The sequence below is a fragment of the Heloderma suspectum genome, chromosome 3, assembly GCF_057233095.1.
Source record: "Heloderma suspectum isolate Gila_16-S chromosome 3, 16-S_ref, whole genome shotgun sequence".
NCBI classification, from domain to species: Eukaryota; Metazoa; Chordata; class Lepidosauria; order Squamata; family Helodermatidae; genus Heloderma; species Heloderma suspectum.
The window spans coordinates 22,089,072-22,110,268 of NC_139460.1; the positions used below are offsets into that span (position 1 = coordinate 22,089,072).

The 21,197-nt window shown below is 47.2% G+C and overlaps 2 protein-coding genes across 7 annotated transcripts in view; one reads left to right on the forward strand and one right to left on the reverse strand.

Annotated features, from left to right (window-relative positions):
• FAM76B (family with sequence similarity 76 member B) overlaps positions 1–3,564 on the reverse strand; it is an 87,356-nt gene extending 83,792 nt beyond the window's left edge. For 2 of the 6 annotated variants that reach the window (XR_014788961.1, XM_084842642.1), the window contains exons 1-2: positions 3,126–3,560; positions 467–531 (exon numbers count right to left, since the gene is read on the reverse strand). Coding sequence is in view for 4 of the 6 variants with exons in the window: in XM_084842642.1 (XP_084698768.1) it covers positions 467–531; positions 3,126–3,278 (218 nt within the window). In the remaining 2 variants the exon portion in view is untranslated. The other 4 variants (XR_014788960.1, XM_084842639.1, XM_084842640.1 and 1 more) reach the window with 3 other exon arrangements.
• A 526-nt stretch (positions 3,565–4,090) lies between these two features.
• Positions 4,091–21,197, forward strand: part of CEP57 (centrosomal protein 57) — a 29,275-nt gene continuing 12,168 nt past the window's right edge. The window contains exons 1-4 of the mRNA XM_084842637.1: positions 4,091–4,266; positions 13,707–13,863; positions 19,760–19,939; positions 21,008–21,129. Of these exons, the coding sequence (XP_084698763.1) occupies positions 4,207–4,266; positions 13,707–13,863; positions 19,760–19,939; positions 21,008–21,129 (519 nt within the window). The 5' untranslated portion in view covers positions 4,091–4,206. The remainder of the gene's footprint in view (positions 4,267–13,706; positions 13,864–19,759; positions 19,940–21,007; positions 21,130–21,197) is intronic.

A 21,197-nucleotide genomic window follows, 5' to 3' on the forward strand; every position in this document is an offset into this window, starting at 1 on the left:
TCCTAGGTGTGTGCTACAAAGTAAAACAACAACAAATATGAGAAGGCACCACTAACAGAGAAAAAAGGAGGAAGAACACCAGATGCCAAAAGAAAATTAATTCTAAGCCCAACGCATTTCAGAATTCCTTCCTCAGGGGCATATTGTCAACAATGATCCACCAATGAAAGTTCCCCTGAAGAAGGAATTCTGAAATGCTTGGCACTATAAATTAGGGTACTACTAAAGGAAATGCCAAAAATGTGCATGTATGAAGTGGCCTTGAGGGAACTCATGCATGGATGTTGGGGGACAGGGTGCAGAAGGCTAGATGACTGAAGCAGGGGGTGGGCAACCTTTTTATTCATTCCTTACTTGTATGATTAGGTCTGAATTTGGTTGATAGAAGCTTGACATTTCTGGGGCCTACAATAGTTGCTTTATCAAAAGCTGTTTATTCCTAAGTGTGAACCATGGAAAAACTTACCTCTCTTGCTGAAACTCTGATCGGCAATAAGTACATTTTACAATTGGATGTGCAATGCGACATTCCTAGAGAGGAAAGAGGTATCAACATAGTTTTACTACAGTGGAACAACTAGCATTCGAAATTGTCTTGGAATTATTAAGAGCTGCTTCCAGCATTTGTCAAATAGCGTGACACATTCTGGAAGTCAGAGTGAATAGTTCAGCAAATCTAACAAGTCAAACAAAGTGAAAAGAAATGCACCTCTCTCACAAGAAACTACCTCATGGACTATAAAACAGCTTGAAAATATGCTGTGTGATATTTGCAGTTCTCCCCATCTCCAAAACTAAATTTCAGCTCGTTTGAGTCACTCTGGCTTTCTGTGTGTGGCTGGAATTTTAATTTTGCTTCTCATAATTCACAGGGCAAGAGAATTTCTGATCTTGGGTTACTATCCAGCCTATGCCACTTCATCAGAAGACTGTAGATAGATACCAATATGAGCTACTTCAGACTAGAGGTTAAACCAAATGTAAGAGGTAAAACAAAGATAATGAATGTAAAGCATATCCCAACTGCTGGTGCTGTAAACCCATCCTGAAAGCAGTATATAACTAATGAGCCAGGTCACACAACAAGGTATTAAGAGTATACACCGTGTTACGAAATACACTTGTGCTCATGTACAAACAACCTTGAGTGCCACAAGCCGCCTTGAGTGCCATGTTTTGGTAGAAAGGTGGGGGAGAAATCAAATAACCAGAAAAGCTTTGGTCAAATGGTTTGTCCCCAGGATCAATGTCAGCAAGGGATTCTATGATGCCCCAGAGATCCCTTCTTGGGAAAGCTAGGAGGAAGCACACTTGCATGATCTCACCACCATCAACTAATATTTAGGGGAAGGAGGCAGTCTTAGAAAATGTTGTGGCATCAATGTTTTGAAGCTATCTGTCCTGTTTGGTGAGTCACCTGCATACAAATACAACTCTGTTAACTGACTGCTGGAACTACCCACTGTGAGGAAATTATTTCAAAGTACTGTATGCTTTACATTTGGATGACAACCTCTGGCATTCTAAAACATGAATATCAGACAGGAAAGTTTACCCACACAATCAGCATGTCATTCACAACAGATTTAGAGTGCAATCCTATGGCTGTTTTGAAAGAAAAAAGTCCCACAACTCTCAGCATGCTCCAGTCCTAAATGGCTGGCTGGGGGTATGTCAGGAGTTGTAGAACTTTTTCTGTCTACACCTGCATAGGATTGCACCCTTAATTTGTGATTTAGATCACAGCAGGAAATAATTCTTATTCCAGTGACACTTGCTCTAAAACCAATTCCAGGCTTCCTAAGCAATTCCCCTTCCACAACATCTAACTTATAGAAAGTCTCAAAGCCTATGCGTATTTGATGAAGTGGGCCTATGAAAGCTCGAATCACAATAGACCACAGCACTTCAGTCTTTTTGATACTTTGGGATTCCTGAAACTAATTGCGCTGGAATCTGTCATGCTGCTAGACTATAAGAGACAATGGTTTATGATGGTTTTCTAATTGCCGATGAAAGCTTATGCCATAACAGACTAGGTAGCCCCTCGGGTGCTATAGCGTTTCTTTTTTGAAGAGAAAACATGTCTCCTCATTATTACAAACTAGAGACCAATTAATACATTTTGGTTTGTTACATACACACCTACAATTCTAAAAAAACAATTCAAAACAAAAATGTTAACAACACGTATTATACAATAAAATCAGAACTAGAAATTACACATGAGAAAGGGACGGCAGTAAAAACAGTATTCCCTACAACTGCCAATCAACCTGGTAACGTGTGATTGTGGTGAGTAAGTGCCCAATTATTCAGAAGGGGGTTAGGAAAAATACATAATATTATGACAACATGACACAGGTGTCAAGGACCAGCTAGCATTGGTGGGGCAAGGTGAAAGTGAGTTGAACTTGACACAGGGGTACCACTTTGGGTGGCAGCCTCCTCTCAGAATAACAAGCCCTTCAACCTTCATTAGAAATCAGCTGCAACTTCCCTGTCAGACCACACTTGTAGTATCAGACCTATTGCGAAGTCCACGAGAAGGCCCTAACCACCCTTCTTTGTCTTTCAATTGTTCTTGCGCTTTCTTTTTACATAAACTTCCCTGGGAATTTGTTTAAGTTAAAAGGCAGCATAAAAATACTCAATAACGGAAACTCCTGCCTGAATTCCAGCTCTACTGGAATTAGTCTCTTAAACCTCCAACTGGAGAGTAACCCAACGGGTCTTACTTTAGCGCAGCCACACCCAAACAGGACTGGGCTGCCAGGCACCCAAAGGGGCCCCGCGAATACCTGGCAGTTAAATCTCTCCCTCCCTTCCATTTGGGACCCAACTTTCGCCTCCCCGGCAGCCGCCTCTTCAAAAACTTCAGCCGGGTCAGGTCCCTCCTTCCGCGCGCTCATCTCGAAAGCCGCCTCCTCCCGTTGAATAGCCGGATATCCTCCGTGCCCGCCTGCCCGCCGCGCCCACACAAGCGTCCCTCCCCTTCCCGGGACGGCCACCTCCCTTCGGCTCAGCCCCAACTCGCTCGCCCTCCGTGCAGGCCTCGGCCTCATTCTCCGCCCCTGATTCCCCTCAGGAGTGGCAGCCTTCGCCGGGCCCTGGGGAAGCAGCACCTTGCAGAGCTGCTGTCCTTGAGAGAGCTCCTCGAAAGGGTAGCGCTGGTTGCACTTGGTGCAGGCGTAGAGCGCCGGGGCCGCGCCGGACACAGCTCCCGCGACCGCCGCCGCCGCGACCGCCGCCCCGGAGGCCCCGGATGTTGCCGCCATCCGCCTTCCTCTCAGCCCAGAAGGAGCCGCGGCCGACCGGACGGGAAAGAAGCCACCTCAGCCCCACGGACAGCCAGGCTCGCTGAGGCGCGGCAGGGCAGCCGGGCGGCCTCTCCCCTCGGCCACTCGGCGGTGGTGGGGATGCCGCCGCTCCGCCTCGCTTCTCCTCAGCCTAGTAGGCCCCGCTTCCCTCTGGCGTCGGCATCCGCATCACGGCCCTTTCCCCCCCACCCGCCTTCTCCTCACACAAACGGAGCGCGAGCCCCACCGTCCCCCTCGCCCAATCAGGGCCGCGCGGCAAGGCTTCCTTCAAACCTCGCCGCCCAATGGCGGGGCAGGCCGCGCGCCTCCGCCGCTCGCGTCACGTCCAGCCAGGCCAACCAGAAAGCCGAGCCTGCTCTCCGCGCCCCCTCATTGGCTCGGCGTCGCACCCTTTTATGGGCCTGAGCGACTCCGCGGCGTGGAGTGACGCAACATGCTTTTACCTTCCGCCGGCCGCCGCCGGCGATGTCGCGCCTGCGCAGAAGGGAGGCGAACTCGATTCCGTCCTCCCGCCTCTCAAAGAAACAAAAAAACACCCACGACAAATCCAACCGTGGTTGGATTTGAATTCGCGGGCTGTAAAGATCCGAGGGGGCTCTGGGACAGAAGAGTCCAATCTTAGCCGCCGCCTCCTCTCAGCGCGGCCCTCTCATTGGCTGCTCGTCGTGTCAATCACCGCCGTGGCTCTGTGACGCAGGCGCGCCGTGAAGAGCAACGGGTGTGGCCGTCGCTGTGGGAGGGATGCGGCGTGGTTGGTCAGTTGCTATGCCACTCAACAGAGCGGCCTTGTTGGCGCAGCGGCGGTGTTTCTGGGACAGCTGGAGGAGGAGGGAGGCGGCGGCGGCAGGAGCGGCCGCTCGCTGGGCGCCGCTGGCCTTAAAGGGACATGCACCCGTTGCGGCCGCCTCTGTACGACATGGCGGTGGCGGGGGACCCGGAGCACACGGTGAGCGGGAGGGAGGGAAGGACGCGCGGTGCAGCGGGAGAGACCCCGAGGCCGTGGCTGGGCTCCTTCGAAGTCTCTGTCCCGGGGGCGTGTGGGTTCGCCTGTGGCGGGCTGGATGTGGTGAGGAAGAAACGCGCTCTTCACGTGCTCAGAGGCGCGCTTCCCATTAGGATTTGCTCCGCATCCTTCGTGGCGCCGGCAGAGCTCAAGAGCGCCGAAAGCAGCTGCCTCGGGGTAAGCCGGCCTTTCCCAACCTGGCGCCCGCCAGATGTGTTGGGCGGGCCACAACTCCCATCGGCCCCAGCCAGGTGAAGATGGGATTGTAGACCAACACATCTGGGAGGGTGCCAGATTGGGAAACTTTTGAGTGCGCCTTGCCAGGCGGCTGTGGACTCTGCGAAGCGAGGGAGGCTAAAGGGCCGAAACAGACCTTGCTTCCCCCCCTCAGTTTTACTCTAGAGTAGGTGCAGGAGCCCCCCCCCCATGAAGGGGGCTCCAGCGTGTGGGATGGGGGTATTTTTAAGATGTGAATCAGCTGCTCTGCACATGCTGTAGTGTAAAAATGAAAAGACGACATAGCTGCGAGACACACATTGAAAGTAATGTCCATATTTTGACCCTGGATCCCTCAGAATGTGAACGTGCCTTATTCTGCGTCAGACCATCTACTCTGGTGGTCTGCCAGTATTGCCTGGCAGTGGCTCTTTGGGGTCTCGGGGAGAGGGTTTTTCCCTTCCTACCCTGTTGCCTAGGATCCTTTAAAAAAATAAAATAACGGGAGATGACAGGGATTGAACTGGAACCTCCTGCACAAAAAGCTGCTGCTCTGCCACTACACTGCAACCCCTCCAGTTAATATCCTCCACCCCACCCCACCCCACCCCACCCCACCCCCTTGAGATTAAAATGGGGGATAATTGGGCACCAACTGTCAGAGAGCCGATGTGATGTACAAGTTGGAGTGATTTTTAATCAGAGGGCCTTTTGTATTTTGGTTGTGTTTTTTTTAACGCACTCCTAGAATTTTTATTGAAGAGTGGCATTAAAAATACCATAAATACATGCTCAGCTGTGAAGATTGGTGGTTATTTTGGACTAGCTGCTGTTTCTCAGTCTAATCTGCCTCACTGGGCTGTTGTGCGGATAAATGGGGGAAAGGGAGGAACCCATCTAGGCCATCATGAGCTTCTTGAAGGGAGACTGGGATACGAAGTATGGCAAACTGACCTTGAAACAATGGGGGGCACTTAAAGATCTGAAATGTTTGTTTTGTTGCATTTGTATCCCATCCTTCTTTCAAGGAATTTAGGGCAGTGCCTGTGGGCTTAACCCATCTTATTCTTGCGGCAATCCTGTGAGATAGGTTAGGCTGGCTTATGGTGCTTCCAGACGGAGGGGCTAACAATCAGAAGGCATTGTGCAGCTATTCCAACTTTTCTTCCGTAGTGGATTTTCTGCATAAGAAAAAGAAGCAGCAGTGGGAAAGCAGTGGAGGGTTATGAGCAGGAGGCGTCATTGTCTGGACACCCAGACAACATGATTCCGTGAATGAGGCAGAGCGATAGCACAATAAAAACATTGTTTGGAAACACCCTGACTAGCTCAAAGCCATCCAGTGAGTTTCATAGGTCAGCCAGGACACACCTGGTTTTACAGTGAACATGCTGTCCACTACACACCACTCTAATTCTCTTTGTGGAGAGTTGTGAGCCACTATGTGAGGAAAATATTGGCTTACCAACCCATATGTCTGCATCAAAATAAGCACATTTTCACAGTTTCCCCCTGATAATCAGAGTTATCTCTCTACATGATTAAAAAAAACAAAGCTCTAGAGTCTTTGGGAGATCTAGGCATTTCAGTTTCTGCTCCACAAGAGTTTGAAAGAGCTTAGGATGCTTCCTGTATGGAACAGGAATGTTCTGAAATAAGATGCCGCATTGTTTGACAAATCAGGGTGTTTTTGAGTGCAAAACCTCTAAGTAAGGCTACTGTGCATACTCACATGGGTGTAAACCCCATTACTTCCCATCTAATAATGCATAGGGTTGCATTGCACGGCAATAGGTGATAGTAAGTCCCATTGAACTTAATGGGTGTTTCTTCTGAGTAAATATGCCTAGGATTGTGCTGAAAAGATTCTGCTTTGTGCCCCATGAAGTAGCACCCAGATCTCTGCACAGCATTAAATATGATTTCAGGGAAAGCTGTTTTCAAGGCTGGGGGAGGAGAACCAAATTTACAGAACTCACTTCTAAACAAGAAATTCTAAGTTCTCAAGTACAGAACGTACCCCTAATTTGGGGGAGGGAGAGAAACTCTGCAGTTGCTACTGTTGTCATCTTGGCCCAAGGCTATCATCTTATAGGCTTACTTGGAAATAAGTGGGTGTAGGGTTGGGTCCTTAGACCCATGCTGTACATACATTGGTTTGGAATTGGTTTCCCATTGACTTATCTCTGGAATTTGTCAGATCTCAGTCACAGACTGAAAATTCTCCATGGCCCCCCATCCAGTTGTTTCCTTTTCATTGCCTCCATGCTTTCGAGTGCTCGCTCGAGTGGTTCTGTAGAATAAATAATTCTTGGTAGTTTTTCTAGTCTACTTCCTATTTTGTACTTCTCCAGTTTAGAACAACTCTAGGTATTCCAAGAGAGTAATTTAATCATAATGTTGCATAGAAACAGCTGATAGGTGCACTTAAACTAAGCATTTATCACTTACATTAGGCTCAAGTTGATGTTTATGTGTGCAACAGGCAACAAAAGATGTATGTGATACACACCATGCCACGTGGTCTAAGCCATTCATTGAGGGTGAATCATAGAATAGTAGGGTTGGAAGGGGCCTACAAGGCCATCGAGTCCAACCCCCTGCTCAGTGCAGGAATCCATGTCAGAGCATCCCTGACAGATGGCTGTCCAGCCTTGTCTTGAACGCCTCCAGTATGGGAGAGCCCACCACCTCCCTAGATCATTGGTTCCATTTTCATATTGCTCTAACAGTCAGGAGGTTTTTCCTGATGTTCAGCTGGAATCTGGCTTCCTGTAACTTGAGCCCATTATTCTGTGTCCTGCACTCTGGGATGATCAAGAAGAGATCCTGGCCTTCCTCTCTGTGACAACCTTTCAAGTACTTGAAGAGTGCTATCCTATCTCCCCTCAGTCTTCTCTTCTCAAGGCTAAACATGCCCAGTTCTTTCAGTCTCTCCTCATAGGGCTTTGTTTCCAGTTCCCTGATCATCTTCGTTGCCCTCCTCTGAACCCTCTTCTGTTTGTCTGCATCCTTCTTAAAGTGTGTTGCCCAGAACTGGACACAGTACTCCAGATGAGGCCTAACCAGTGCTGAGTAGAGGGAAACTAGTACTTCCTGGGATTTGGAAGCTATGCTTCTATTAATGCAGCCCAAAATAGCATTTGCCTTTTTTGCGGCCACATCACATTGTTGGCTCATATTCAGCTTGTGATCGACAACAATTCCAAGATCCTTCTCGCTTGTGGTGTTGTTGAGCCCCACCTTGTAACTGTGCATTTGGTTTCTTTTTCCTAGGTGCAGAACTTGGCATTTATCCCTATTAAATGTCATTCTGTTGTTTTCTGCCCAGCGCTCCAGTCTATCCAGATCACTTTGAATTTTGTTTGTGTCTTCCAAAGTATTAGCTATCCCGCCCAATTTTGTGTCATCTGCAAATTTGATCAGAATTCCCTGCACCTCCTCCTACAAGTCATAAATAAAAACGTTGAAGACCACTGGGCACAGGACTGAGCCGTGCGGTACCCCGCTTGTCACCTCTCCCCAGTTTGAGAAGGTCCCACTGATAAGCAGTCTTTCAGTCCAATTCTGTAGGCAACTGTGGATCCACCGGATCGTTGTTTCATCTAGCCCACTTTGAGCTAGTTTGCTCATCAGGATATCATGGGGCACTTTGTTGAAAGCTTTGCTGAAGTCGAGGTATATGATGTCTACAGCATTCCCATGGTCCACAAGGGAGTTTACTTGATCCAAAAGTGAGATCAGATTCGTCTGGCAGGATTTGTTCTTGACAAATCCGTGTTGGCTTCGAGTAATCAGTGCATTGTTTTCAAGGTGCTTCCAGATGGATTGCTTTATCAACTGCTCCAGAATTTTCCCAGGGATTGATGTCAGACTGACTGCTCTGTAGTTCCCAGCTTCCTCTTTTTTACCCTTTTGAAGATAGGGACAACATTAGCCCTCCTCCAGTCATCTGGCACTTCCCCCGTTCTCCATGATTTCTCAAAGAGAATAGACAGCGGTTCTGAGAGTTCTTCTGCCAGTTCCTTTATGACTCTAGGATGCAGTTCATCTGGCCCTGGAGATTTGAACTCATTCAAAGTAATTAGGTGTTCCTTGACCATATGCCTATCAATCTCAAGCTGCAATCCTGCCCCTTCAGCCTGTACTTCGCCTTTGCCAGGGGGGTCATAGACCCTATATTGGGAGAAGACTGAGCCAAAGTAGGAATTGAGCACCTCTGCCTTTTCTTTGTCATCTGTTATCATTTTGCCATCCTTATTTAATAGCTGAACAACCATTTCTTTCATCTGCTTTTTACTGTGCACGTAGCTGAAGAAAGCCTTTTTGTTTTTAGCATCCCTCGCTAACCTCAGCTCGTTCTTAGCTTTAGCCTTCCTGACGCCATCTCTGCAATTCTGTGCTACCTGCCTGTACTCTTCCTTTGTTACTTGGCGTTCTTTCCACTTCCTATATGTGTCCTCTTTTGTTTTCAGGTCATCTCTAAGCTTTTTGTGAAGCCACATTGGCTTCTTCTGTTGTCTTCCACCTTTTCTTCTTGTTGGAATTGTTTGTAATTGTGCCTTGAGAATTTCCTTTTTTAAAAGCTCCCACCCATCTTGGACTCCTTTTCTTGTTAGAGTCACTTGCCGTGGGACCTTACTGATCATTGTTCTGAGTTTATTAAAATCAGCTTTCCTAAAATCCAGGGTATGCGTTTGACTACACTTGGCTTTTGCTTCCCTTAGAACCAAGAACTCAAGTACAACATGGTCGCTTTCCCCCAGAGTTGCTGTAACTGCTACTTTATCCACTAAGTCATCTCTGTTGGTTAGGATCAAGTCAAGGATAGCCAATCCTCTAGTTCCTTTCTCTACTTTCTGTAGGAGGAAGTTATCTGCCACACAAGTCAGGAATTTCCTGGAGGGGCCATGTTTTGCAGAATTTGTCTCCCAACAAATATTGGGGAAATTGAAGTCCCCCATTACTACTACATCATGCTTCCTTAAAACACTGGCTATTTGCTTTTCAAAAGTTTCATCCTCGTCTTCTCCTTGATTGGGTGGCCAGTAGTAGACTCTGACCACCAGGTTCCTTTTATTCTTTGCTCTATTTATTTTGATGCAGATGCTCTCGATGGGGCTACCAGGCTCATCCTCCTGTATTTCTGTGCAGAGACATGTATTTTTCACATACTGTGCAACCCCACCTCCCTTTCTGTTCCTCCTGTTCTTTATATCCTTCAATTGCTGTATTCCAGTCATGAGAGTCATCCCACGAAATCTGTTATACCTACCAAGTCATAATTTCCCTCCTGTATTAACAGTTCAAGTTCGTTCTGTTTGTTTCCCATACTCTGGGCATTAGTATATACACATCGAAGACCATGTGCTTCATAGTCTGGCTTTCTTCCTACATGTGTCTGAAGACTATTATTGGGCGCTATTAGAACTGTTCTCTCCGTTGCAGTGCATGAGCCTACGTCCATTGTTACCCCAACTTTACATCTCCCTTCAGTTTAAAGCCCTCTTGATGAAGTTCTTCATGCTGTGGCCAAACACATTCTTCCCATCCTTTGTGAGGTGCAACCCATCCCTTGCCAACAGCCCATCTTCCAGGAAGTATAGCCCGTGGTCCCAGAATCCAAATCTCTCTCGTCGGCACCACCTTCGTAGCCTGCCATTCACCTGGAGTATTTTTCATTCCCTTTCTATCCCTCTTCTAACTACTGGAAGGATGGATGAGAAAACTATCTGGGCCCCAAAGTTCTTGAGTTTCCTTCCCAAAGCTTCAAAGTCTGACGTGATCTCTTTGTAGCTCCGCTTGGAGGTATCATTTGCTCCCACATGGATGAGAAGAAAGGGATACCTGTCAGAGTGCAGGCAACCTTTCAGTCACGTCTCTAATCTGTCCTCCCGGGAGACAACATACCTGGCGAGTCCACGGGTCTTCGTGACATACTTGGGTCTTGATCCCACGCAGCAAGGAGTCTCCCATTACTACCACTCTTCTCTTCTTCTTGTAGGCCTGGGTTTCATTGCCTCTGTTTGACTGACCTTCAGCCTCTTGCTCACTCTCATGCAGGTTCCCCTGTGATTCTTCCTCTGCAGGCTGTCCTCCAGTCTCATCCTCAAGTACCTGGAATCGGTTCCACAGCTCCACTGCTTCCACTGGTGCAGAGTGGCATCTAGTTCTTCTTCTCCTAACTGTCACCCTTTTCCAAGGAGTATCGTCTGCTCAATTTTTCTTCTCAGCATTTCCCACTTTTGCCTCTGCTTGCTGCTGCTCTTCAAGCTTCTGGTCTGCCCTTTGCTGCTGTAGTTCCCGCATTCTGTCCAAGAACTCTTCGTGTTCTCTTATTCCCTGGATGGTCGACAATCGCCGCTCCAGTCCACTTACTTTTTCTTCCAGCAGTATGATCAACCTGCACTTGTTGCAGGTGTAGGCCATGTTGTTCTCAGGCAAGAAAACAAACATGGCACACACCTTGCAGGTCACCACCACTGGAGAGTCTTGTCCTTCCATAGCCTCTTTTCCCTTTTTGTGTCTCGCTTTGTGATTGTTCTAGACTAGCCTGTGCCTGCTCCTCTACTCAGTAGAGGTTAAAAGCAGAGTCCCACTGGTGTGGAAGTGTGTGTTACAAGACAAATAAATGGGGAAAAAAAGTTTGTTAAAAAAGAAAAAAAAATGTTAGGGGCCTCCCCCTTGACCTTCCCTGCCGAACTCCCCCGGCCAACTCCTGTTTGCTCCCCCTGTTCGCTCGCTCTCTGGGAGCTTGCTTGCTTCTGTAGTCCCTGGACCAGCTGGAGCAGCTTGCTCTGCTCTGCTTTGCTCTGCTCTGCTCAGCTGGGAGGCACGAAACAGACTGAAGCTTCCTGCCCACTCAGCTGCTGGGAGTACTCAGGCCACACACCCCCAATTTAGTTGAAGCTCTCAGAAGCACCTGGTGAGCTCACAGCCTCTCAGAAGGATAAAGGGCAGCCCCCTGGGCTTCCTTTAGCCCGCTTACCTCTTAGCCTCTGTTTCCTTTGTCTCCTTTACGTGTGTGGTAGGCAGGCAAAGGCAGGAGCTGGAAAATAGCTATAGCGAAGGCTGCATCCCAGTCCTATCCATGTTTCCTTGGAAGCGTGCTTGCAAATAAGATAAACTCACAATGATATTAGTAGCCTGTTCATCCACAGGTAACTCCTTTATGGTGTGAAAGAAAAAACACACCAACCATTTCTAACAGTTCCCTGCCTGATCGCCTAGACTAGATCCTTACTTATCACAGGGAACCAGACTAGTGGCTTGGAAGTAAAACTGGAGTTCTTCTGACCCTTCCAAGCAGGCATGTACACTTTACATTGCCACCTGAGGGACACAGTGGTGTCACGCTGCAGTATGTGGGCAGATTTTGCTTGTTTATGCTGTAAACAATTGGGAAGGGGTACAGCGCATAGGGGAATCCCCGCTGTTCTCTCCAATTAGAAGGAACAGCTGGGATTCCTCCAGGTGGGATTCTTCCAAGGGGCAGAGTTTGGTGCCCAAGCCCCAACCCCTAGAGGAACCCTAGGAGGCTCTGCGGGCCAAATTATACTCATGGGCCAGAGGTTTTGCACGCCTGATTTATGGCATTTTTATCTCACTGAGGGACTCGGTGGTATATCAGATTTATATTATGCCTTTCCTCCATGTAGCTCAAAGCACCATATGTGGTTCCCTCCCCCACCTCCATTCATCTTCAAAAAAGACTCTGAGGTGTTACGTTAGGCTAAGAGATAGTGGCTGGTCCAAGGTTACCCAGTAAGCATCATGGCTGAGCAGAGATTTAACCTCAGGTCTCTGCAGCCCTAGTCTGACACTCTAGCACAGTCTTCCTCAATCTGGCACCCACCAGATGGGTTGGACTACAACTCCCAGCATGCCCCAGCCAGCAAGAGTGGCTGGGGCATGCTGGGAGTTGTAATCCAGTACATCTGAAGGGCAACTGGGTGGGGAAGGCTGCCCTAGCTCCTATACCACATACATATTTCCAAGTAGGGATGTCCATCGATGGGAAATCTGGTTCTTTTTTTGCTCAGTGGAGTTCCGTGGCATGAATGACTCACTTTGCATCTGTGAGCCAAGCTGCGGGCTATTTCACACACCCCAGGAACTATTCTGATGTTTTAAGGTTCTGCAATTTGTGCAAATTTCTGAACAATTTATGCAAATCATGGGTGAATTTTTGCAAATTACATATATTCAGTAGTAATTTGCACAAATTAGGCAGTAATTTGCTCAAATTGCTCATGTATGTAAATTGCAAAACCTCCCCCCTCCCCATGTGCAAAATTCCTGGAAAATCCGCAAACAGGCCCTACTTGCTGCAAATTGACTTGGATGCCACAGCAGGAACTGAAACAAAGTCTGGGGGGCCGAGCCTAGGAAAACTTGTTGAATTCCACCTCCTCCCCCCAGATGGATTTCTCTGACATCCTTACTTCCAAGGGCATTCAACAGCATCACCCAGATGTAACCCAGTTTGATTTGCGTGAGTCACCTGGATGAGGCTTGTATGGCTGCTTGAACCAGAGCTTTCTTTCCTCGCCAGCCAGTCTGCAAGGCCTTTAGCTACGGAAGGCTTTCTTTCTAATGAGAGCTAGCATATTTATTTATTACATTTGTAGCCCCATTTTTCCACCAAGTGTACTTATTAGTACTAGTAAACCGTACTTCGGATTAGCCACAGTTGGCTGTTTGGTCAGCTTGTTCCCTTTTTAAGCCAGGGGTGGGGAACCTGTAGATTATGTTGGATTACAGCTCCCATTAGCCACAGCCATAATGGCTAGTGGTCAGGGGTGATTTATGTATTCAAAGTATTTTATCCTGCTGCTCAGACAAAAAGTGGCTTATAATCAAACAGTAATCAAGACAGTCCCTGTCTGCAGGCTTTAAATCTAAAACAGACATGACACAGAAGGAAAAAGGAATGGGGAGGGAAGAGGAAATGATGGGAGTTTGGAGTCAACATCTGGAGGGCCACAGTTTGCCTGTACCTGTCTTAAGTCTTCCTACAGTCTAGTTTCTTCAGCAGTGGCTTCCCTGATCCCACCCATCATGGCCCTCTGAAGACTCAAATTGTTCTTCCTGTGCAAGAGGGGGGCAGGGGAGGTGCCCTCTGTGCATCTTAGGAAGCTCAAATAACAATTTCTCTCCCCTTTCAGGGTATTCTTCGTGCAAGTCACAGATCTGCATCATTCACAGATGGGCTTTCGGCAGCTTCGTTTGCAGAGTACCCTAGGCACAAGCCTTTCATTAATGCTGATTTGCGACGGTCCCCTGCCAAACCAGTAATTGCTTATCCAGAGAGTAACAGCAAAGGTAATGTTTCAACCCAGAGGAAATGGTGTTGCTTTGAGAATAGGTTCTAGTTTGTAAATCAGCCTGGACATTTCGTAGCTTTAAATCAGTGTGAAAATGCTGTCATTGTTTTGGGCACTGGGGTGGATTTTCTTTTAATTGCTTTATAAAATCTGTCAGCTGATCTGAAGAAAGCTAAAATCGTGATTTTTTTAAAAATGTAGTAGTGTTATAAAAATAGCGGCTTGCTTGGATTTCAAAGGAACAATTGACATGGATTATTCCAGACTTTGGATGCTTCCAGACAAGGCCTTTATTGCGCAATGGCCCTGCCCGAAGTATGGAATTTTAGGAGGGGTCCAGATGATGCTGTCTTCCATTTGTAATCTTTCTGTGTTCTGCCGTGGCTTCATCTATCATTTTATCATACCACAAAAATCCATTAAGGAGGAAAGTTGGAATAGCTGCAAGATGCCTATTGATTGGTAAGCGCTAGGAGTCCTCTGTCTGGGAGCATCCTTACTCTTTACCCTTGTATTCCTTCCATCTCTCCTTCCCAAATCCCCAAGACCAAGAAAGGTGACTGCAGGTTGCTGATTTAGCATATGTCTGTTATTGTAATGTATGTGCTTATATTGTTTTATGTAACCCAGGTAAGCGAGAGTTAACTCTTTGGTAGTGAGTGAGTGAAAGGTGGGAGGGGCTTATCTATGTGTGAGGATTCTGAGGTTATAAAAGGGATGAATGGACAGTTAGAAGTCAGACAGGGCCTTAGGGATCATGGAAACAACATCTAGTTAGTGGGGTTTGTGTATAGGATTTTAGAAGGGGTAGAGTAGATAGGGATGTTAGGACCAAGCATTAATGAATAATAACAACATATAACTCTTTGTGTTACAAATAAATATTTTATTTGTTTCTTAAAATACAGACTCCCAGGTGTTGATTGAGTTGTTACGCTACCATCATTGCATCTCTTTCCTTGTTACTTCTCGTGTAGTGGGTTGAAGGAACCACATGAGCATATTGTGTTTCTCTGGAACCCAGAGAGAGTAAAAGGGTTGAAGCTTGGGTGTCAGTGAGAACAACTGATCTAGGTGAAAGCAGGCATTTCCTGACGGATTTGTTTCTCAGTTTCAGAGGTGGAGGCTGGGGAAAAGGTGGAACCCAGGCAGGAATGTCACATTGATCACTTAAAAAAGTTACCTATGTTCTTTAAGATCATCTCAGGAGGTTGCTCTCCAAGCTCAGTTTAACAGGAGGAGCAGGGTCTTCTCTGGAGTAACGCCCTCTCTAGAATTCTTTGCTGAAAGAGGTTTTCCCTGCTAGCTCGCCTGTGATTTTTTGTAGGCGTAACAGGGAACTGGTTTTTCCTGATAGATTCTCATTAAATCTCTATTGCAACCCTCTTCCCCAATGGGGTGCCCTCCAGATGTTTTGGGCTACAACTCTCATAATCCACAACCATTGGCCAAACTGACTGGGACTCATGGGAGTTGCTGTCCAAAACGTATGGAGGGCACCAGGCCAGGGAAGGCCGCTCTAATGAATTGCCTCTTGTCAGAATTGCCGAGGTGGTGGTATAAAGTTGCTGCTTCCCCTTTGCCCCAACAGTTGTGTTCACAATATGATGTGGGTGCCATTGTGCCATTAACTCCCTAATTTACCTATTCATTCGCCTGCTTTGACTGGATTACAACGAGGCAGAATATAGATCTATTTCCTCCCTCGTGTTTCCTAGTCCCCAGCTGACGTAATGCAGGCCCTTGACCAGTGTTGATTGACAGTGCTGGAAACCAGTGGGACGATTCCCTTTCCCTCCCTCCCTCCCTTGTCATATGTCCCTTAAGTGCCCTAAAGGCCATTTTGGACTTGTGTGGATCCTCTTCCTCCTTGGTCTGACTTGACCTATTCATGGGTGAAAGCAAATTCTGCCCACTAATTCCTTATGGGTTTTTTTTCTTATTTATAGTTGGAAATATTCCCATCAGAAGTTCCTTGGCTGGAACCCCTGAGCTCTGAGCTCACCCCCAGATCTTAATGGCATTCCCTCTTGGATAACCTAATTAAAAGAGGATTATTCTAGCTCTGTTGGCTATTACAGAGAAGAAGCGGTCCTGCTAATTATTGATGAGGGAGACTTGCAGCTATGCCAGATGTCGGAGCGTGAGGAACTTGAAACTACTGCCTTCTGTTTTCCTCCTTGACAGCAGAAGCTCTGTTTGCTCAAGTCTTTTATTTGGAAATCTTTTTACGGTGTTGATGCTTGATGGATGTCTATATATGCTGCCTCTAGGGCTGAATCTACATATAGCAGTTATACTGTTATCATGCTGTTATCATAACTATTGGTGCCCACTGGTGTCATGTGTACCAATAGTTGTGATAATGGTATGATAACTGCTATGTGTAGATTCAGCCTAAGACCAGAAGCAACATGTCTCTGTATACTGATCACTGTGGAACAACCGTGGGAGAAGAGCTCTGCCCTTATGTCTTGCTTTTGGCCTTACCATATGGCATGTTGTTGGCTGCTGCGGCTAGGTAGACTTTTGGTCTGATCCAGCAGGTCTCTTACATTAAACTATATTGTCTTTGTGGAGTGGGAAAAGGCCTGGAGGTTATTTCTGAAATATGGGTGGAAGGAGTTTGTATAAATGGGATGGGCGTCCAGGAACAAATGCTTGCAACTCCTGCTAATGTAATAAATATATATATATATATTGTTGTTGTTCAGTCGTTCAGTCGTGTCCGACTCTTCGTGACCCCATGGACCATAGCACGCCAGGCCTTCCTGTCCTGCGCTCTCTCCCGGAGCGTGCTCAAGTTCATATTCATTGCATCCGTGATGCTATCTAGCCATCTCATCCTCTGCCGTCCCCTTCTCCTTTTGCCTTCAGTCTTTCCCAGCATCAGGGTCTTTTCCACGGAGTTTTCTCTTCGCAATATATATATATATATATATATATGGGGGGGTGAACAACCACAAAGAGGTAACAATAAACAATAGTCATTAAAATCTTCGTTTTAAAACAAAACAAGTCAAGTGGCAAGTCTGTATAGGTTGATGGGAGCCCAGAATCCAGGGTAGCACTGAAATCAGCACCACTGTTAGTCCCAACATGATCTAAAGCTCTTCTTGTTTTCACCAGCCATGTAATCAACCCCAAGGAATTGGCTAAGGGAGCAGTCCTATGCATGTTTAAGACAGGAAAAAAAGTCCTTCAACTTGCATGCCTCAGCCAGCCATGCTGGCTGGGGTATGCTGGAGTTAGAGGACTTTGTCTGTCTAAACATGGATAATATTGCACTCTAAGTGAGCCTCCGTAGGCAGGGTGTCACACAGGGCAGATGTCACAGTTGAAAAGGCCATACTTGTTTGTTTCTCATAAGGTGAAGGAACCTAAAGCAGGGTTTCATCTAATGAGCTTAATGTCTGGGAAGAAAAATATAGGAAAAGGCATTCCTTCAGGAAACCCATGTCCAGAGTATGTAGGGCAGCCTTCCCCACCTGGGGCCCTCCAGAGGTTTTGGTGTACAACTCCCATCATCCCCAGCCAGCATGATAGCTGGGGATGGTGGGAGTTGTACCCTAACACGTCTGGAGGATGTGACGTTCTAGAAGACAGCTGTAGGGCTTTACAAGTTAAAAGGAGTATCTTGAACAGAGTCTTGAAATGCACTTGGCGCTAGTGCAACTTCTGAGTACAGGTGTAGTATGTTCGCAACCAAGACGTTTAGTTCAGGCCTGTAGACCCTAGAAATATTACCAACAGCCATAGACCATCTATTTTATGCTCACATTAGGAAGTTTTGGACCATTTCCTGTTAAAATTGCCTGAAACATGGGTGAGTTGGTGTTGGCAATCTGGAGATTTAAGGATGGTTTCAGATCTTTTACTGAGATGGTGTGGTATCTATCAGTAGGCCTCAACAGTAGCCCATCAAAAATTTCAGGGGAGGAAGATGAGTGAGACAATACCAGGAAGGTCTGACTGAGCAGGGGTGGCCCTCTCATGAGGCAAGGTGAAGCATGTGATTCAGGCGGTGGATTGGGGTGAGCGTGTCCCCCGCATCCCTCGCCCCTTCTGTTGGTGACATCTCTCCCTGCACCCATGGCCCAATGTGAAGAAAGTCAGCATGGCTGACGTTTCCGTCTGAGGAGGAGGCAGAGCATGTGGCAACGTGTTGTGTCTTTCTCACCACCCCAAGGAGAGAGCTGCCGCTGTTATAGCAACTGCACAGTGAAGAGGAAGAAAGTGGGTGTTGTAAAGTTGCATGCCGGGTAGGGAGGTTGGAGAAATCTGTTTGGGGGGTGGAGTTCGATAGGTTTTCCTTGGCCCGGCCACCTGGACATTCAGTTTGGTTCCCACTATGGTGCCCAACTTGATCTGCAGCAAGCTGGGCCAGTTTGTGGATTTTCTGGAAATTTTGCGCATTTTTGGAAGGTTCTCCAATTTGTGCAAATTTCAGAGCAATTTCTGCAAATTGCAGCCACAAGTTGCACAAATTATGCAAATTACTGTCAAATTTGTGCAAATTGCTCAAAAAAGTTCCCGAAGTTCGGGGGATAGCCCCCAGCTTGGCTCGCAGACACAAAGTGAGTTGTACATGCTGCAGAACTCAAGTCGAGCCAAAAAAGGACCAGTTTTCCCATCGACGGACATTCCTGACGCCAGGCTGGTGATGCTGCTGCTGCTCCCCTGCTGTGGTGTAACTTCAAGCGGTGCTGCCTGAGCCGAGCCTCAGCCTCCACCCAGGATTCTCTGAAAGACAAAGCAGCAGGGCAGTGTTGCCCTGGCTTGGTCAGTAGCGGCAGCAGCACCTGCCTTGTGGTCCTTGGAGGGACCTCACCGGCCGGCCTGCTAGCCTGGTGTGTAGTTTTTGATCCCTGCTGTTTTGGTCCCCAACGACAAAGTGTCATGCGGAGACTAAGACGCGAACTGTGAGGAGTAGCCAGGAGTGGGGGTAGTTTGTGATGAGTTGCTGGGGGGGGGGGGGCAGGGCTAGAAGGATTTTTTTTTAACGAAATCCACAAGCCCCTATGCCCAGATTCCTCCCCCCATCCCTTTTAGCTAAATCTGAACATGTTTAGCAGTCAGCAGGAGCCGCTTCCCAGGCAGAGAGCCAGATGACTCTCAGGATTGGGGTGGGAAGGGCAAAGCAAGAGGCTGTACAAACACATGCTCCTTTTTTCTGGACCATGCAGGGCAAGCGCAAGGCACAGAGAGGCTTGGGAGCAAACAATCCCCCGATGGATGCTGTCTTTTGTTTTGTATTTTGGAGAGAGTAGCATGCGGGAATCCTGCGAGCCTGTGGCAGTTGCAGAGGAGGAGACCAGAGGCGTGTGTTGATGATGGAAGAATGGGGTGTGTGTTGGATGGATAGATGTGTCTAAGGAGGGGGTGTGTGTGTGTGTGTGTGTGTGTGAAAAAGAGTGAATGGGGAGGGTAGTGATGGGTTGTGAGAGAGAAATTTCCACCATTTCCTAATTTGCCTTGTGTAGCAAAATGTCTTGGGCCAGCCCTGTTACTGAGTGGGAGCCAGAGTGCAGAGATCTTTCAGATGTTGTCAAACTGAAGTCTAAGACTACTTTCAGTAGTAACTATGTTAAAATATGCAGGATCCACAGAAAACCAGTGGCTCATCTTCTTGATCAGCTGTGTATCCTGCCCTTCCTCAATGGAGCTCAAGCCGCATATGTGGGCTTATCCTATTTTGTCTTCAGAACTGCCCCAGTAAAGTTGGTTAGGCAGAGAGAGAGAGAGTTGTGACTTGTCCAAGACCATCTAGTAAGCTTCAGTGCTGAGCAAGTTTTGAACTCGGGTCCCCAATCTCAGTCTTTCACTGTCTCAACTGCATCGCACCAGCTCACTAATGAACAGGTCTAATTGTATTTGGCTCATTTTCTTGTTAGCAATCTTCTCAGCTTTGAAGAACCTGCAGGAGAAAATACGACGGTTGGAGCTGGAAAGGATTCAAGCAGAGGAGAGCGTGAAAAGCCTGACCAGGGAAACCTCAGACTATAAGAAGGTGCTGAGTGAGCAGCTGCTGGAAAGAGAGCATTCGAAGTGGGAGGTGTCCAGGAAAAATGACGGTATGCTGCTCATCCACAAAACGGCAACTATATGGGTGTTTGTATGTACACCCAGGGATGGGGGAGAAATTTGTTTGGTTTGCCTTTGAAGTGAACTTGGCTAATTTGCTCTTCCTAAACCAATACACAAACCAGAATGCAGTTAGATTTCTAGGTTTGCACTCTTCTGAATTTTGGAGTGCAGTTCTCCAGTCAAAATATACATCTAAACATGCATACAGTAGGGGAAAGGGTACACAAAAATGTGTATATTTGGGGAAATAATACACAAAAATGCATTACGTGAAATTGCTTGCAAACAATGTGTATATCGGGGAAAGTGCCTACAAAAATGTGTATCAGGCAAAATTTTGTGCAAAAATGCATACAGTTTTTCATGCAAACTTTTAAAAGAAAAATGTGCAGCTACAGAAATGGGGAAAAACGAATGTCAGGTTGGAAAAAATGAGAAACTGAGCAAAACTGAAATGGACAGATTCATCCATCTTTAGGAACACCCCTCATGGAATTAGAATACGTAGGGATAGCTTCACGAAATTAGAATACGTAGTCCGGGTCTAGAAGCAGCCCAGTCACCACGATATCCAGTTGTTCTTATTTGCTGTGGAACTGACAGACAGGTCTCCATAGGGATTCCTTTGCAAAGGTAAGGCTGGTGCATGGCTGGGCACAGCTGCTGCTCTTTCTAGGCCAGCCTGTTCCTGGTTGAGATGCATCTGCACTTGGTTCAAATATCGCAACTGGACATTATGTAGCATGTATCTATCTTCCTAGCTGTGGGATCCCTTCTGGTTCTTGATGTCTCCTTTGGCACTCAGTCGGGTATCCCTTGGAGCTTCTCCTCTGCCTGTTAGGATGCTGGAGAGCTTATCCTGTCTTGGTAACTGCTTAGCGTGTGCTCTTGATAGTCCTCATGGGACTCGCTCTACATTGCATCCGCAGCACTCACCTTCACCTTCCTAGGCCTGGAATAAATTTTCTGTTTAGAGAGGAGGGAGATTTGCATTGGCGCAATTAGAAATTCTCCAGGCCACCTGCTAACCTCTTCTTTCTGTGTGTTTCCTTCAGAGTTGGCAGCTCAGCTGGCGGGTGCCGAGACGCGGTGTGGCCTCCTGGAAAAGCAGCTTGAGTACATGAAGCAGATGATAGCACAGGCAGAACTCGAAAAGACAACCGTCCTAGAGAAACAGGTACGCTAGCTTTGGTGTCATTTGCCTTGTTCGTGCTGGCAGGCTAGGAGGATTCTTGTGGCTGAATG